An 18,533-nucleotide genomic window follows, 5' to 3' on the forward strand; every position below is an offset into this window, starting at 1 on the left:
TTTAACTTTTAACTATATCAAATAATTTAGACCAATTCGTGTAACTTTTGATAATCAAGTAATCTAATAAATAATATTACAAAAAAAGTTATTACTGATAACCTGTTTTAGTAAGTTGTAAACCAAGTTTTTATTTCATAAATAAATAAAATATTTAAATAGAACAATCTTATAATAAAATACATTGCATTGGTTTGTTTTTAACTTCAATTTGTGAAGGGTAACAAACTTAATTGAAATTTAAAATTATGTAAATTTTTTATATATAAAATAGTTTTTATTGATTATAAGTTATCATTAAACAGCTATTTTTTAATTTAAATTAAATAGACTAAGCTTTGTTTTTTTACACATATTGAACATAACTTTTAACACTTAAGTTTAAACTATGGATAATTTTGGTCAAAACAAATTTAACACGGTTGTAAAAATGTTTCTTGTGATGTTTGCAAGAAGACTTTAAAAACGAAATCCTACCTGAAATTGCACAAAAGAATACATACTGGAGAAAAACCTTACAAATGTGATGTTTTTGACAAAAAGTTTATCATTAAAAGCATTTAACAAATCATATGCTGGTACATAGTAGCAAAAAAAAGTTTCAGTGTCATATTTGTCATAAGAAGTTTGCTCGGAAAAGTCATAAAAAACGTCACTTAGCTACTCACACCAATGATAAACTTTTTAAATGTGATGTTTGTGACAAAAGTTTTTCTCAGAAAGATCATGTAACGACACATATGTTAGTTCATACTAAAAACAAAGACTTTCATTGTGAAGTTTGTGAAAAAAAATTTTCTCGTAAAGGTGATATGAAACAGCATATGTTGACTCACACCAAATTAAAAGAACATGAATGTGTTATATGCAAGAAGAAGTTTTCTCGAAATACCAAGTTAATTGATCACTTTAGAATTCATTTTGGAGAAAAACCATATGGATGTGCAGAATGTGGAAAATGGTTTACTCGAGCTTCTAATCGTAATAGGCATATAAAAACTCACCATAAGGAGTTAAGTAAAGAACAACAATTAGAACTGAAATGTAAAATACAAAGAAGTATTGTTTATGATTATCTGAAGACCATATCTGAATACAACTCAATTTATAACTAATTGTTTCTAGCAGATAGTTTGCGGTTTATTGAATCTTTAAGTACAGTTTATAGTGTATTGTTTTGTATATTACTTTTTACAGATTTGCATAAGCCTACTTTGCACTAGCTTTGTTTATTTTTTAAGTGTTTAATGAACTAGTTGTATTTAAACAATTCCATGTAAAAAAATAAAAACTTTAAAATTACGTTATATACACTTTTTTGATAATATTTTTTGTTAAATAGAAGTACTCAAGTTTACACAAGCCATGAAGTTTTTTAAATAGAAAATGTTTATATTTTTTTTTTTTGTGTTGAAGTTTGTTCCTTTTAAGTAAACAGTACTTTTTTGTGAATTTTGCTAATTTTTTTTTTATATTTAACAAACTCATCATAAGTAGTTAAATAAAAATCAGCAATTGAAACTTATGTGCAAAATTAAATGAACAATTGTTTATGACTATCTTTAAACAATGTTTGAACACAAATTTAAATATCCTTATTGTAAGCTTTAATGTTTATTGTATGATGAAATAATATAAGAAAACTTTCAATTTCTGTTAAGTGATGAATAATGAGTATCAATATATATATCATACTTATCTACAATGCTATACCACCTATACAATATTTAAAAGCCCTTCAAGTGGGCTCAGTAGAAGGTGTTCAAGTTTGAATATTACCCTTGTATTATATATTTATATATATATATCATGCTGATCTACAATACTATACTTTTATGTGTAAATTTATATGTTCCATGTCGTAGTTTCATATTCTAAAAAGAATCTTTGGAATCGTATTAAATTATAAAATATATTTGTTGTTTTTTTATAATTAAAATTAAAAAGTACGTAAACACCAGTGACAATAATTTAAAGTTTATATAACGTTAAAATTTTCATATCTTTTTTTTTCGTTTAGTTTATTAAATTTATATATTTTTAATATTAATAAAAGTTTATCAAGAAAATTATTTTATTTTTAGTAATAAATAAAACTAAACGTTAGCTATTTTTAAAACTCTAGTTACAATTTAAATTAAGAGAGTATTTCTTAACTAGTTTACTAGTTTGTTAGGTTTTTACAACTATAAGAACTTATAAAACTTATACAGGAAAATAAAAAAATAAATTGAGATGTTATAATTAAATGTAGCAAGGAAACTTTTTTGCTCAAATTGAAGTGTTTAAACACTTTATTATTTTCTTCTTCAATTTTTTTTTTTCTTAGTTTTATAAAAAAAAGTAAGTTATTAGTGTAGAACATTTACGTTTGCTTTCGGTTATTGCGCACAAAATTTTTCAACTAAATTTTTTTTTAAGAAAGTTCAACTAAATGTTTTCATTTCTTTAATCGAACGTTTTAAATCGGTGAAGCACTACTTTCTAAAGTTTATTTATTAAAATATATATTAAATAATGTAAATATTTACGATAATGCTTGATTATTATAAGTAAAAGTAGTGTTTATAAATATATTTTAAATAACCAATTAGTATAAAATTCATAAAAAAAACATTCAGTTCTTTTAGCTAGGAAATATTGTTAGTGTTAATTAAATGTTAGCCGAAACTTATAGACAAAACATACAAGTTTAAAACAAGAACAAAAAACAATTTAAGTTATTGTTTGTGAATAGATACTAAGTTAAGAAAATAGAAACTTTAACAATGATGATTTTAAGTGATGTACAAATATATAACAACTCTTTTTTTGTGAAATATTAATATATTCTATTACTTTTAATCAGTAATTTATACCAGGAGCTAAACAAAACTATATAAACATTTTTCTTCAAAAACAAACGAGTAAATAAACTAATTAAGTGACAGATGAGAATATGGACAAATATAAAGGAATCAATAAATAAAACTGAAATAAACGTGAAAGAAAAAAAAAATAGCTATCTAAAAAGAGAATTTTAAAAACATTATTTTAATTTTGAAAAACCTTCTAACTTGACAAGGTCAAAAAAATATTACGAAAATAAAATATTTTGAATCTAGGTATTGTAAACTTTTTGCTTAATAATTATTATATATTTAATTTTCGGCTATTCTGAATTTTTTAGTAACGTTTGTCTTAACTCTAGGGTTTACTTTTTAAAATTTCAACACATATTTAGGTAAAAAAAATCTATCCTAGTTTTAAATTACTTGGAAGCTTGTCCGATAAAGCTTTATTTATAGAAGCAGTTTAATTTGTATACTATATAAATTTTATTTAATTCTGGTATTAGGCCGTTTAACTGCAATTTTAACTACCGTTTTTGAAACAAATATAATTCTCAGAATTCTTCATTGTACGTTTATTTCGTTGAAAACTTTATTTTTTTCTCAAACACACATGTGTCTGCATTATACAGAAGTTTTAAAACTAATAGGAATTTCTCAGGTCTGTATACCTTAGTCTTGTTTAGGTTATTATCAAGTATAGTTGAATTTTATTATCAAAATTGAAACATTTATTTGAAAAAGTCATTAGTTTTAAAATTAATTACTTACAAATTAGATTTTAACCCTACAATAACATGAAACTATTTACTTTTAATACCGATTTTTAGAAAATGTTTAAATATAATTATTTTTATATTTATGAGTAGCTTAACTGATATGGTCAGTCTTTGTAAAATTAAAAAATCAAAGCCAAAAAGTTTAAACATAATAAATTTCTAAAATATGTGCTAGAATCTGTTTTAATAGAGCTCAATTTTTAATTATCAAAAAGTAATGTTTGTTATAGATGAAGTTTTTTCTTTTAATTAAAAAAATAATGATTTTAACTAAGTAAAAACAATTAGAGCAACTATGCATAATTCAGATATAAAGCATAAATTTTTTAAATAGTTGCTTACTAAAAACAGGCTATTAATAGTTATAAAATTTTTACGCAATCAAAATAAAATTTAAATTTTTTTGAATATTGCATAAGCAAATTTAAGAGAAATAAGTGATAATCATCGTTTTTTGTTGAAACTAATTTTCTTAATATTTTACAGGGGTTGCTGGAGTCTAAACAGTTTCTTGTCTTACATATAAATGTATTTTTTTCCTTAACAAACAATTTTCTGCAAAACTTATACTCGATTTTCAACGTTCTATTTAAACAGTTTGTTGCTTTGCTTTTAGCCAAAATACTTAAAAATGTCATCCCTAGATTAATCAACCCTAGATTAATAGTAATAAAAAGAAGTGTCTATGTTTTTTCCAAAATTAAACCACAAAATTAATAAAGTTTTTGAAACATCTTTATACAATTTAATAACTAAAACACATGAGGGTTACTATTTACTAGTTTGTAGTGATTTTAAAATAATTTGGTTATCTTTAGTTTTATGATGATATACATAACTTTTTAGCTTTCTTTTAAACAATAAATAACTTTAATTCGAGAATAAAATTTTAGCAAAGCTTCACACTGCTAACAGATTGGCTACTAAACCTGAATCTTGGAATTTGAGAAATCTAAAAGAAAGTTTAAAACCTGGAATTATGAGAAATATTACTAAAATACCTAAAATTTTATACTATTTTTAGATCTTAAGTAATAGAATTTCAATTTAACACGATATATGTCTATAATATCGACAAAAACTTTTTATCTTTATCAAAACTTTTTATATCTAAAAGCATATTTAAAGTAGCTTTACAGTATCTTTTAAATGTTGCGTTACCAATTAACACGGTCTTTTACTTTGAATTTAAAATTACACTAAAAGTAGACCTAATAACGTGTACTTTAAAAAACTTTGAAAAAATTCTGAAATAAATTTATCAAAAACCGGTGGCCACCTTGGTTGTATCAATGTATATTAAGTTTTAAAAAAATATATAAAGTTTATAATAAACCTTACTAAAATTAAACTTAAATTAGAATACTAAAAAAAACTTAGCCTATAGTTGACAAACAAATGATAGACAAAACTATATCCAGGTTTTTTATTTTTATTAAAACTCTTTGATTAAATAATGTTTTTGTTTAGTTCATAACTATAATTAGTATTGAAAGGCACTTATAAAAATTTAACATAGTTATTAACTTTTTGTGTAAAATAATATTATTACATCTATGTTAGTTTAATTGTTTAAAAAATTTTATACAGATTTTTATTAAGTCATTTTTGAAAAATAAGAGAACAAATTTTATTTTAATTACTTTACTTGTTATGTTTAGAAGCTATAAAATAAATTCATGATATAAAAAACAAGCAAACAGCAATATCTATAAAATATTTTCCATTACCCTATTGCTTCTAAAAAAACAACAGATATTAATTTATTACAAACTTTATATTTCACAATTTAAGTTTTAAGGTTAATTAATTTAACAATAGTTCAGCTAGATTATTTACATCTATGGACAATTTTGGTCAACTGAATAGTAAAATATAGGCTAAAAGTATCAATTGTGATATTTGCAAGAAATACTTCAAAAGTTAATACTATTTTAATAGTCACAAAAGAATTCATAGTGAAGATATTCAATACAACTGTGATGTTTGTAATAAAACTTTAATTACAAAAGTAATTTTATAAGATACATGTTGGTACATAGTGATAAGAAAAAATTTAAATATATGGTTTGTTAGAAAGAATTTACATATAAGCAAGTATTAAAACAGCAAATTGTCACTAATACTAAAGATAAAAACTTTAAATGTAACATTTTTTGACAGAAGTTTTACTCGAAAAGGATATGTTAAGACACATATGTTAGTTCATACTGGTAAAAAAAAATTCAAAGTGTAGTTTGTAAGAAGTTAATATAGTTATAGAATTAGTGATTTTAAAATTAGATAAATGACATGTTTACAAATCATCAAAAGATATTCATCAATCATAATTAGAGCAAAAAATATAAAACAGTTATAAAAGAATAAAACATCTTATTTTTTTAATGCTCAATTCTAAAAGGTTACAAAGTTAAAATGTAATTAGATTAATCTTTATGTTGACATTATCATATGTTATCAACTAAAAGTAAATATCAATAAATAAAAAAGAATATTTACCTTTAATTCTTATAAGGATTTGATTAGTAACTATGATTAATAATGGACCGTCTGGAAGTAACTTTAATGCTAAATGTTTCAGTTGTGATGTTTGCAAGAAAAATTTTAAATGTAAGTCAAAATTTACAGTTCACCAAAGAGTTCATACGGGAGAAAAGCCCTATAAGTGTGAAAAATGTGGGAAAAGTTTTGCTCAGAAAGGCAGTTTAACAAGACATATGCTAGTACATAGTGGTAGTAAAGAATTTCAATGTCATGTTTGTTTAAAAGAATTTGCACATAAACATCATTTGAAAAAGCACATGGTTACTCATACTAAAGAAAAACCATTCAAATGTTATTTGTGTGACAAAAGTTTTACAGTAAGAAGTAGTGTAAAAACACACATGTTACTTCATACTGGAATAAAAGAACATCAGTGTGAAGTCTGTCAGAAGAAATTTTCAAAAAAAAGTAATTTGAATCGTCATATGTTGACCCATACTAAAGTAAAAGCTTATGAATGTGATATTTGCAAAAAAAAATTCAGTCAGAAAATTCATTTAGTTGAACACTTTAGAATTCACTTAGGAGAAAAACCTTATGGTTGTGCAGAATGTGGAAAATGGTTTACTTATCCTGCTAGTCGTAATCATCACGTACGTACTCATCATAAGGAGTTAAGTAAAGAACAACAATCAGAACTGAAATGTAAAATACAAAGAACAATCGTTTATGACTATCTAAACGCAATATCTGAATACAACTCTAAATACTATTGTTATTAGCATTTTGTACTCTAATAATGACTCCTTGTTCCTAAAAGCTAGATTGCGGTTTATAAAATCTTTAAATACAGTCTACAGTGTTATGTACTGTTTACAGATTTGCATCATCCTACGTTGCACTAGCTTTTTTTATTCTTTTTTAATGTTTAAAGAGTCAGTTATAAAAAACAAAATCCATAAAAAATATAAAAACTTAAAACTTTGTTTATATATACTTTTTTCATAACCTTTTTTGTTAAATAGAAGTATTCAAGTAAATACAAGCCATGAAGTCTCATAAATAGATTTTTTTTTTAATGTTTTTATATTGTATAGGTTTTTTTTTGTTGAAGTTTGTTCCTTTAAGGTTAATAATAACTTTTTTTGATAACATGTACGAACTAATCGTAAGGAGTTAAATAAAGAAACAGCAATCAAAACTTAAGCTCAAAATTTAAAGAACAATTGTTTATAAGTATCTTACAACAATATCTGAACACAATTCTAAATATGTATTTTTAAAGCGGTTTTTTTTTCATTTAAGAATTTAATATGAGAAAACTTAAAATTTTTGTTAAGTGATGCATAAATAAGTATCAAAATATATATATATATAATACTGATAAACAATGCTATTCTTTTTTGTGTAAATTTATTTGTTCCATGTTGTAGGTTCATTTTCGAAAAAGAATCTTTGGAATCGATAAAAGTCATTAATTTATATATTTGTTGTTTTTTTTTAATTAAATTCAAAATGTACGTAAGCACTAGTGACAGTAACTTAAACGTTTGTAGAATTTGTAGTTCTCGTTAACTATTGTTTGTTTAATTATTTGAATTTATATACTTTTAATATTATAAAAAATTGATAAAACTAAAAATAAGGTAATTTTAAAACACTAGTTACAAAATTTACGAGAGTAATTCATAACTAGTTTTTTGTTTGACTATTGTAACTATCAGAACTTATAAATCTAATAAATTAATAATAATAAATACATCAAGATTTTATAATTGAATATAGCAAGGATGCTTTTTGCTTAAATTAAAATGTTTAAACAATTTATGGTTTGATATTTTATTTTCTTAGTTTTAGAAAATAAGTTAGTTATAAGTGTAGATCAATTATTTTGCTTTCGGTAATTGCGCACAAAATTTTCCGACTAAAATAATTCTTAACTAAGTTAAACTAAATACTTTCATATCTTTAATCAAACGCTTTAGAGCACTACTTTTTATTATTATTTATTAAAATATTTATTAAATAAAGTAAGTATCTACGATAATGATTGATTTTTGTTGTATAAGTAGGCTTATATTAATGTAATAATTAATAAATAACTTATACTAGAAGCTAAATAAAACATTATCAACAAAATATTGTAAGAAGTATTAATTTTAAATCTAAATATTACTAATTGTTTGCTTAATATTTATTATTTATTTATTTTTAAGCAATAAGAAGCGTTTGTCTTAATTTGAGGTTTCACTTTTAATAATTTTAACACACATTTAGGTAAAAATAATCCGATCCCAGTTTTAAATTATTTGGAAGTTTGTCTGCATAGCTTCTTTTATAGAACCAGTTTAATTTGTATAATATAAAACTTTTTTTAAATTATAGTTTTAGGCCTTTTAACTGCACTTTTAATACTGATTTCGAAACAAGTATAATTCTCAGAGTATTTCATTGTACGTTTATTTTGTTAACACTTTTATTTTTTTCTCTAACACATGTGATAAATCTGCAATATTTGGTAGTTTCAAAACTACCGTAAATCTTTCAGGTCTATATACTTTAGTCCTGTTTAGGTTATTGCCATGTATAATTTAATTTGATTATCAAAATTAAAATAGTATATTTGCAAAAAAATCATTAGTTTTATAATTACAATTAACAATTTAGATCTTAAACCTAAAACAAAATGAAATGATTTAGTTTTAATGCAAATTTTTAGAAAACGTTTAAATATAATTATTAAGCTTAACGGACATGGTCAGTCCGTTAAAAATCAAAGCTGCAAAGACTAAAAACAAGAAATATTTAAAAGAATTTGTTATGCTAAAACAGGAGTCGGCAGGCAGTTCTAGCTTGCGGGCCAAATTTCAAGCTTTCAAAATCTTCGCGGGCCACAGTTTTAGATTTAGTGATAATTGAATAATCTTTAGGATTTAGTTTTGGTCACACCAAACTTAGTTTTATATTTACCACTTTATTACTTTAAATGACTTTAAGCTACACATAGAATGCCAAAAATTAAGTTTTTTTTAATGTTAAAAGGTGGTTCGTGAAGTTTTTAATATATAAGTATTTATGGGAATAGAACTTACATTATATAATATACTTAAGTCTTAACAAAATATGTTTTATCTAAACATTAAATGAGTTAAACTTAATATTTTAATTTCACTACTTACAACCTAACTTTCTATTAAAACTGACCTTAAAAAACATTTATGGTATTATGGTAATAAATTATACATTACATATATTATGAATCATCTTTTAACATTTTAAAATATGTTAAATTTTTGAAAATACTTTTTGCGTCTTAAATAGTTTGCACTCTTTTGAAAATTCAGTAATTATTAGTTCACTAAATAAAATTAATGTCTGTTTATACTCTTTATTTCTGTTTATTTTTTAACATAATCAATGCTTGAATACTTTAATAAAATATTCTATTAAAAATGAATTATTAACACGGAAAACGTCTAAAAAGTGAAAGTTAAAACAGCTAAAAACTTTCTGTAAAACATGTCTTAAATACATTACTTTAATATCATTATTATAAAAAAACGCAATATGTAAATAGACAAAAATATTACAATTAGTAAACTAAACTTAAGACATTAAAACTATTCTGAGAATTTAAAGATTTATTCAAAGTGTTTGAAAAAGAAAGTTTTAGATACACCTGAGTTTTATAAAAATTTCTTAAACAGCTTTAACCATGTCTTATAACAATATGTATGTTTCGTTGTTTTTAATGATCGCGAAGGGCGTTTGACAACTGTTTATCAAATCACTATATAGTAAAACTTTAAGTTATTGCGCTCATTTAAGCCATAAGACCGTGCGAGAGGCACACGAATTGATTATAAGAACTTTCTAAGATTTTCATTTTATAAGATCTTGATGTTTATTTGCATTATCGTATTATATTGTGCTTAGTTTAGCCATCGTTGTGCATGAAGCACATCACATATTAAGACTCTGTATTATTAGTAGAATCATTAGTAAGACTTATTTTTGTATCAAGATTGTGACATTCAGACATTTTAAGAACATTATTAAGACCATTCAAATTTGTATAATTTGGTGTTTACTTGTTGTGTTTATATTCGCAGTTTTATTCTACTGATAAAATGGCTGCTTTGTCATTCTACTTTCTACTTATCATATTAATAACACATATTCAATAAACTCACTTCATTGAAGAAATTAGTTATATTAACTTTATTACATACATATTAATTACTAAATTAAACCTAATGAGTAACATTTTTAACAAATGTATAAAAACTATTAAGCTATCAATAAAATAGAAAAACCTATTTTTATTAAGCATTTTAGTAATTGTTTATCTGCAATAAATATTCGATTAAAAAGAGCAAATGTGAATTATAAGACAAGCTATTAGAAATATAATACGTTAAATTAAAGCTATTGGGAAAAACAAAAAATAAAAAAATCAACCACTTAAGTCAGTTAAAAAAAACCCAGTAACTTATTTTCAGTAACTACATACTGATCAGAAAAAACTTTTAAGGCAAGTTATAAAGTAGAAATAGTAATTACTAAAAGATACAGTTTAGTGTTGAAAACTTTTTTAGATAATTTGTGTTGGCGTAAATAAAACATATTTGTTTATTTTTTCATTTTCTAAACGAAGTCATGTTTAGGAAACGTCTAAAGATTATTAAGCCGCATAAACCAAATTAGGACTTAAATAAATCTGTTAAGATGAGAGCCCTGAAACAACAGTTGTTGCTTATTTTAGAATTTTTATTACAGATGGTTATACTAATTTTGACATTTTAGAAGAATTTCTAGGTTTAGTTCCATTACAAAGCACAACAATAGTTAGAGACATTCAAAAGCAAAGGGGCTATGCACAAATATAAAAATTTTTATAGTACAACAGAAGAAGAACAGATAATTAAGTTAAAGGTAAAAAACCATCTTTAACAGCATGCAAAAATTTAAAAGATACTGTTAAGCTACTTTAAATGTTTTTTTTGATAAAAAAATATTTATATGGTAGATATTTTGTTTCAAATCGAAATTTCGTTACTTAACATGTAAAAATTGTTCAAAGTTCTAGTTTTTTCAATAGTTCTCAACTTCAAGGCTTTTTCAGCCTTGTCAAGTAAAAATTGTTAAATTCAAAGCTTTTCCGGGATTTTTTTGGCAACACTTATTGTTCAAACTTATATGTATACAATTAATGCAAATAATAACTTAAATTGTATCAGCTGCAAGACTTAAAGTTTAAAAAATGTTTTAATTCAAACCAACACTGTGAGTTGAACAAAACTTACACCATAAATTTAATATACAACTCTTGAAAGCAAAAATTTAGTCCAAGTGATCAAAACTAGCCTGATGTTTTTAGCATACAAAAAGCAACTCAATCTAAAAACTGAAAAAAACTAAATTGGCCTGAGATTTAAAGTTTTCAAATAGTCATAGTCTGAGTGTGACAATTTTTGGTTGTTTAGTTGATGGAATTTGAACTACTATGATAAAAAATGTACAAACTTAATAACTTAGCACTTCTAAATCAAATTTGTATTAAATATGTAGTTCCAGTTTGTTCAAGTTTGAATAATAACCTTGTTTTTTATATATAAATATACATATATGTCTATATATAATTTATAGGAAACGTACGATTTTGAAAAAAAGTGGTACATATGTTTCATAGAGCTTTAATTATCAGCCAGTTTTTATACTGAACTTTTGGAATGTACAATATTACGTCATATTTTTTTTTGTTATTTTTTTGCATAACTTTTGCATCCATGTTTAGTACAGTGCTTTTAATTTTGAACTTAACTGGCTAATGATTAAAGCTTTATGAAATATATGTACCAGTACTTTTAAAATCGTACATTTTCGATAAATTATTTAAAAGCCCTTCAAGTTGGTTCTGTAGAAGGTGTTCAAATTTTAATAATAACCTTATTTAACTTATATACTTTTTCCTCCTTTCAGCAAAAAATTGGTAGTAAAATCACTAAAAATTGCTTGTAATTATACTAACTTACCTACTGAAAACTTGAGTCTAATTAAAAACGCATGTAAATTAGTACTTTATGAACAAGGAGTCCTGTGGCGAAAGAAGAGAGCAAATAACACCAGCTCTCTTTTTGATGTAGCGTAGGGATCGTTCATGGGTGCAAAGTTATGTGAATTAGTTGTTCATTTTTTGTTAGACGGGTTGAAAAATATCTTTGGTTTAGAAAGAGTTGGGTTGTACAGGGACGCTGGTCTAGCTGTACTGCCAAAATCTTAGGGCTTTAAAGTTGAAAGGCTAAAAAAACAAACGCACGCCTTCTTCAAGTTTATAAGATTAAAAGTCACTGTTGAATCACCAATGTTGACTGATTACCTGGATGTAAAGCTCTACTTGTATGATTACTTCTATATGCCTTATAAAAATAAAAACGCAAAAATTATGTATAAAAATAAATGTTCTAGCTACCCAAAAAGTAATTCATCAACATTTAAATAAAAATCAAGCAACGAAGAAAACTTTTTAAAGACAGAGCGAGATTACGAATTCATAACGAAAAATGCTATTACAATGATAAACTTAAGTTTGAAACAACGGAACAAAAAAACAAAACGACTGATAAAAATAAAATAAAGCGAAATTTAATTTGGTATGATCGACTATTCTGTACTTCAGTCAAAACAAATATAGGCAGAATATTTATAAATCTAGTAAAATTTTTATAAAAAAGTAAGTAGATTTTATTTAGAGGAAAGCCATATAACTACACTAATTGTAGAAAGAATGTTGTGTACAGCTTTTAAGCTTCTGTATGTAGCAAATAACTATTCAAAAAATTTAAACGATTGATCAATACAAATTTTTATAGCACTGTAGAGTTTTACAACCTCTTTAAAAAATAAAACAAGCAAAGTTTTTTTTAGTGCTGATAGATTTTTTTTTTCTACTAACTTTAAATTTAATAAGTTGTGTAAAAAACATAATGATTTAAATATCTAAACATCTAAAACATTATCTTAAAACACATCTTAGTTTATCAAAATTTAGTATATTTGTAAAATCTGTATCTAAAACACTATGCATAACATTTAACTAAATATTTAAATTAATATACTTATTTTGTATTAGTTATTTATGATTTGAGTTTTCTTGGAAAAAAAAAGTCTATTAAAAACAAAATTTATAAACATTTAAAAACAAAAAGGAAGAAAATTTTTCACTTTTAGTGAGAGCAGAGAACTTTCCTCAGCTGCATACTCTAGACGCCTTATGCATTCAATCTTCAAGGCCCAGTTTATGTAAGAAGAAGAAGTACCAAACTAGAATTTTTAATTTCTTATAATAAGTACATTTAAAGTAATTGGTTTCTCGTAATATATTTAAAAAGTATAGTTTAATCTTAGTTTGATTTTAATCTAACAAACTCTATTAGTATAGCAAAGTTATTTAGCATTAGTAAGTTTAGTTTTACATTTGATAATTACGTCATTTTACATTATAAAACTTGACCTACAGTACAGTTTTATTTCTTTTTTATTTTATTTAGTAAAATAAAGTTTTTAATAAGACATAATTCGAAGTTATTCAAAAAAAAAAAATTAAATGCATTCTATTGTATGTTTTCAATTATTAGGAATAATATTAGTATTCACTATCACAGATAAATTTGAAAAACTTTTGTTTCGTTTTATACTTTTAGAAATATATAAAATATTTGCATATTTAAGTAGTAGATACGGATACTTTGGAAAATATGTAAAATAAAGTGTGGTGCATGCTTATTTCTTTTTTATTTTATAATAATGAATAAAATTTTTGACCATGAATTACTAAAATTAATACAACAAAATTTATAATGAAATATTAACGACATTAGGATTACCAGATGTACTTAATTTATTTAAAAGATTTGAACTAAATTTTAATAATTCTTGTTAAACTTACGATGTTCAAAATGGGTTGAATATGTATGTTGTTTATATATATTAAATCTTAGATGTAAGTTCATCTCAATTTAACTAATTAAGTTGACCGTTGTATAAAGTTAGTTTGATTAATTTAGAAGGTTTAAGCTAATTTTAATTAAAACTTATATGCATAATACCAAATAAAGTATGCATCAAAAAAGGTGTGGTATTATAAAAAAAAAAAGTCCAAGGTACACAATAATTTTAAGCTAATATGTTTCTTATAAAGTGATAGTTTATATTGTTTACTATTCTAAGTTTATTGTCATAATTTTTTTTTCAAATATACTTTAATACTTATGGGGAATAAAACTATTTTTTTTACATTTATTAATAAACTCGTTAAGTACTACATATACTAATATATTAAATAAACAGAAGAACACATTTTATTAAGATGTTTAGAATTAAATAAAACAAATATTGATTATTTTTTTGGGACCTGTGTTGTAGAGAAACCAGGATAAATTAAGATACATTTAGTTTAATTTTTCTTACTACAGAGTAATATAAATTATTAAACATTTTCCTTCTTTGAGAAACACTATTGTGACCATAAGTGGGCATAAAAATTATTTTACTGTAAAAACAAAGATTAAAAGAAAACAGTAGTTTATTGTATTTAGAGTAACTAAACACAATCAAAATACTTAATTTTAACATTAATTAATATTATTTATATTCAGATGCCAAAAAACATTTGTTTTTTAACAATATTTATTTAAAATCTAATTGTAGCATGTTGCAAAAAATTGTAAAATGTGTCCCTTTTAAAATTTTTAAATTTCCATAAGTAAATTTTTTGTGAAACATCAAAATATATTTATTAATCGAATATCAAAGGAATAAATATCAAAATTCATATTTAACAAAAAAACATTTTTTTTTCATACTTTTATATAAAAGGTTACAAATACAAAAGATAATCTTTATGGTGACATTGTTTTACGTTATTAGCTAAAAGTAAAAACACATTAACATTAGATATTTATTTTTAGTTGTTATAAGGTTTTGTTTTCTAACCATGGATAGTAATGGACATACTGGGAGTAATTTAAGTGCTAAATGTTTTATTTGTGATGTTTGCAAGAAAAGTTTCAAAAATAAGTCACGTTTTTCAATTCACCAAAGAATTCATACGGGAGAAAAGCCGTACAAATGTGAAGATTTTTATACAAATGTGAAGAAGAAAATATATAATTATAAATAGTTTTTCACTAAATACGATAAAAGAAACTTATTATTGACTAATTAACAAATGAGAGTAATAAATAATAACTATAAAGCCATCATTAATTGAAACTAAAGTGTAATTAAAGGCAACAAAATGGTAAGTTCAAGTATATAAAGACATTCTATATGAATCTTTTTTAAATGTTAATATAGCTTCTAGCTTGATACAATCAAAAAAATAATCGCAAAAATTAATAATCTTAATTTTGTTTATCAAATCAAAATTAAGATATCATATTATTTTTTTTTTAGTTTTTTAGTTATTTGGGATCTTTAAGCAGCAATTGAGGTTCTTTTGTAATAATTTAAGATATTTCTTCTGAAAATTTTTCAACACGCTTAGGTATATGTTGTTGGATTCCTAAATTTCTTAAAGTTTCTCCGATATAGCTTCTTTTACAGAAGCAATTGATTTTGTATCTAGACAGCTATTGTTTAATTCTGTTATTGGATATTTCAATTGCACTTTTAATACTGGTTTAAAAACATTCTCAGGTTTTTTATTTACTACACTGACTTCGACAAGACTTTTTTTTTATTCTAAAAAAATGTTATATATCTCCAATAAATAGTAGTATAAAAACCATGGGGAAATTTTCAGGTCTGTGAAACTTGAGGTTGTTTACGTTATTATCATGCAAAATTTAGTTTAATTACAAAACTCGAAAAATACTTTTATGAAATCTCATTACTTTTAGTTTTAATACTAACAAACTATTAAATACTAAATAAAATGTAATGATTTAAGTTTAATGATATTTTTGAAAAAAAGATCATATAGAGTTATGTATATTAGTTTTGTATTGAGTATTGAATATGAAATAGTCAGTTTTTGTAAAATATAAAATAAAGTCGCAAAGTTAAAATGTTTGTTTAACAAATATTTAAAAGAAAATAAAATTCTAAAAGATATGCTAGAATGTATTTTAATAAACTCAATTTTTTACTACTAAATATTTAAACAAGTATTTGTTTTACATGAGTTTAACATTTAATACTTGTTTTAATTTATTTTTATTAATATTTTTATTAATACATGCTGCAACAAGCTATCAAAAAAGCTTTTTTTGATAGCTTGTTGCAGCATGTATTAGTTTTGAATATTAACACGTTTAAAAGTTCTATTAGTTATTTTAAAAATATATATATACTGAAATACAACATAAAAAAATATATATTGAACATGATAATATATGCTAATTTTTTATTTTTTGATTGCGTTGCTTTTAAATTATCTAACTCTTGCAACTATGCTAACAATAAACAATTTAACTAAATCTTTTTTTTCTCTAATTTTAGTGTTCTTTTTAACCTTAGTATGTTTGTAACATGAAAAATAAAACTCACTTAAATTCAATGTTAGTAAAAAAATATTAGTATTTAGTTAAAATGTTTAAACACTAAAAAAAGCATCGCTTCAAAGAGTTGACAAATGATTGACATTCAAAACAATACCCAATATACTTATTTTAATTATAATTTTCTGATATATAAGTGTTTTCTCATTCATAACTAAAACAAGTAATCAGAAAATAGTCACCATTAAAATTGAAATTTAGTTGATACTGTTTTAAGTAAAAACTAAAACTACAAGTTGTTAGTTTCCTTGATATAAAATCTTAAAAATATGTTAATGTAGACCGACAGTTGTTTAACTTTGAGCTTTCGAGCTTAAGTAAAAGCTAAATGATTTTCCTAGACATTACAAATAAGATAATTGAAATTTAGATAGGGATGTTTTTAATTAATATACGTTTGTAATTTTTCTATAATTTTAGTTAAAAAACAATAAATAGTCTTTGTGCATTTAGAAATGGTAATTTGATAAATAAAACAGTCGTAATTTTTTTTGTTAGCAGATAAATTTTTATTACTTAGTAAATGTAAAAAAAAGTTCAAACTTAAGTTAGTTCTCTTAACATTAATTAAAAAACCTAGGTTTATATCTTTTACGAAATGAGTAGTAAAATTCAAACTGACGTAAGTGTTAAAACTAATAAAAGTTTTGAGTGTGATGTTTGCAAGAAAGCATTTAATTATAAATCACAGTTGGTCGTTCACAAGAGAATTCATACCGGAGAAAAGCCATTCAAATGTGAAAAGTGTTACAAAAGTTTTAAACAAAAAAGTAATTTAACAACTCACATGTTGGCACATAGTGGTAAGAAAGAACTTCATTGTATTGTGTGTTTGAAAAAATTCGCTTATAAAAGTATGTTAAAACAGCACATGGTTACTCATACAAAAGAAAAAAACTTTAAATGTGGAATTTGTTATAAACAATTCACTATAAAAAGTGGTGTTAAAAGACATATGTTAGTACATGCTGATAAGAAAGATTTTCAGTGTGACGTTTGTGAAATCAAGTTTACTCAAAAAGGAAGCTTAAAACGTCACAAGTTGACTCATACTAAATTAAAACCTCATGAGTGTTATATTTGCAAGAAGAAGTTTTCACAGAAAAGTGCCTTAGTCAGACACTTTAGAATTCACTTAGGAGAAAAACCTTATGGATGTGCAGAATGTGGAAAGTGGTTTACTGCTGCTTCTGGTCGTAGTTATCATATAAGATCAAACCACAAGGAACTTAGTAAAGAAAAACAATCAGAACTGAAGTGTAAAATACAAAAAAGTATTGTTTATGACTACCTTAAGACAATTTCTGAATACAATTCTAAGTAGCCCAATTCTTAGCTGTTTGTAGTTTATTAAAATGCAGTTAAAATCTTCGAAGATTTCTTGTTGTTGTATAAAACTATTTATAATTTAAATTTTTTATTTAAAAATGACACTTTAGTTTGGTTTATTGTTGTATATATTTGATAAATCGCATTTTTTAATTAAAAAAAATATTAGTTTGAAAATTATTAACTATTTTAAAATTTAAAATTTAGCATTTGAAACTGTGTTGATAATATTTTAAAGTGTACCGTGCGTAGTAAGCTAAAGATTAAATTATATTAAAAGTTGTATTAGATACTTATTAATTAATTTTCTTTTTTTTTTGAAGTAGATTGAAAAGTTTTATTTAAACTGTAGTATAGATGTTTTTAATAAATAGTTATAATATAGATATATTTATGGAATTTTGTTTTAATAAATGTAAAATGCTTAAAACCTTCAGTGCATGACTTAGTTATTTTAAAATTGTTTAATTTGATCTAGAATCACAATAATATTTTTTATTGTTAACGAGAAATTATAGTTATATAGTTTTATCTTTTTTCACCTTTAT

General features: G+C 23.4%; 1 protein-coding gene across 1 annotated transcript; it reads left to right on the top strand.

The window, feature by feature from the left end:
* The first annotated feature begins 740 nt into the window (after positions 1–740).
* Positions 741–17,980, top strand: LOC145839353 (uncharacterized). Its single transcript, XM_082946934.1, has 4 exons — positions 741–981; positions 6,239–6,716; positions 15,161–15,217; positions 17,302–17,980. The coding sequence occupies exons 1-4, from the start codon at positions 741–743 to the stop codon at positions 17,978–17,980; spliced, it is 1,455 nt and encodes a 484-aa protein (XP_082803060.1).
* Positions 17,981–18,533: the final 553 nt, after the last annotated feature.

Source organism: Thalia democratica, chromosome 6, assembly GCF_965202585.1.
Source record: "Thalia democratica chromosome 6, ktThaDemo2.hap1.1, whole genome shotgun sequence".
In the NCBI taxonomy this organism is placed as follows: Eukaryota; Metazoa; Chordata; class Thaliacea; order Salpida; family Salpidae; genus Thalia; species Thalia democratica.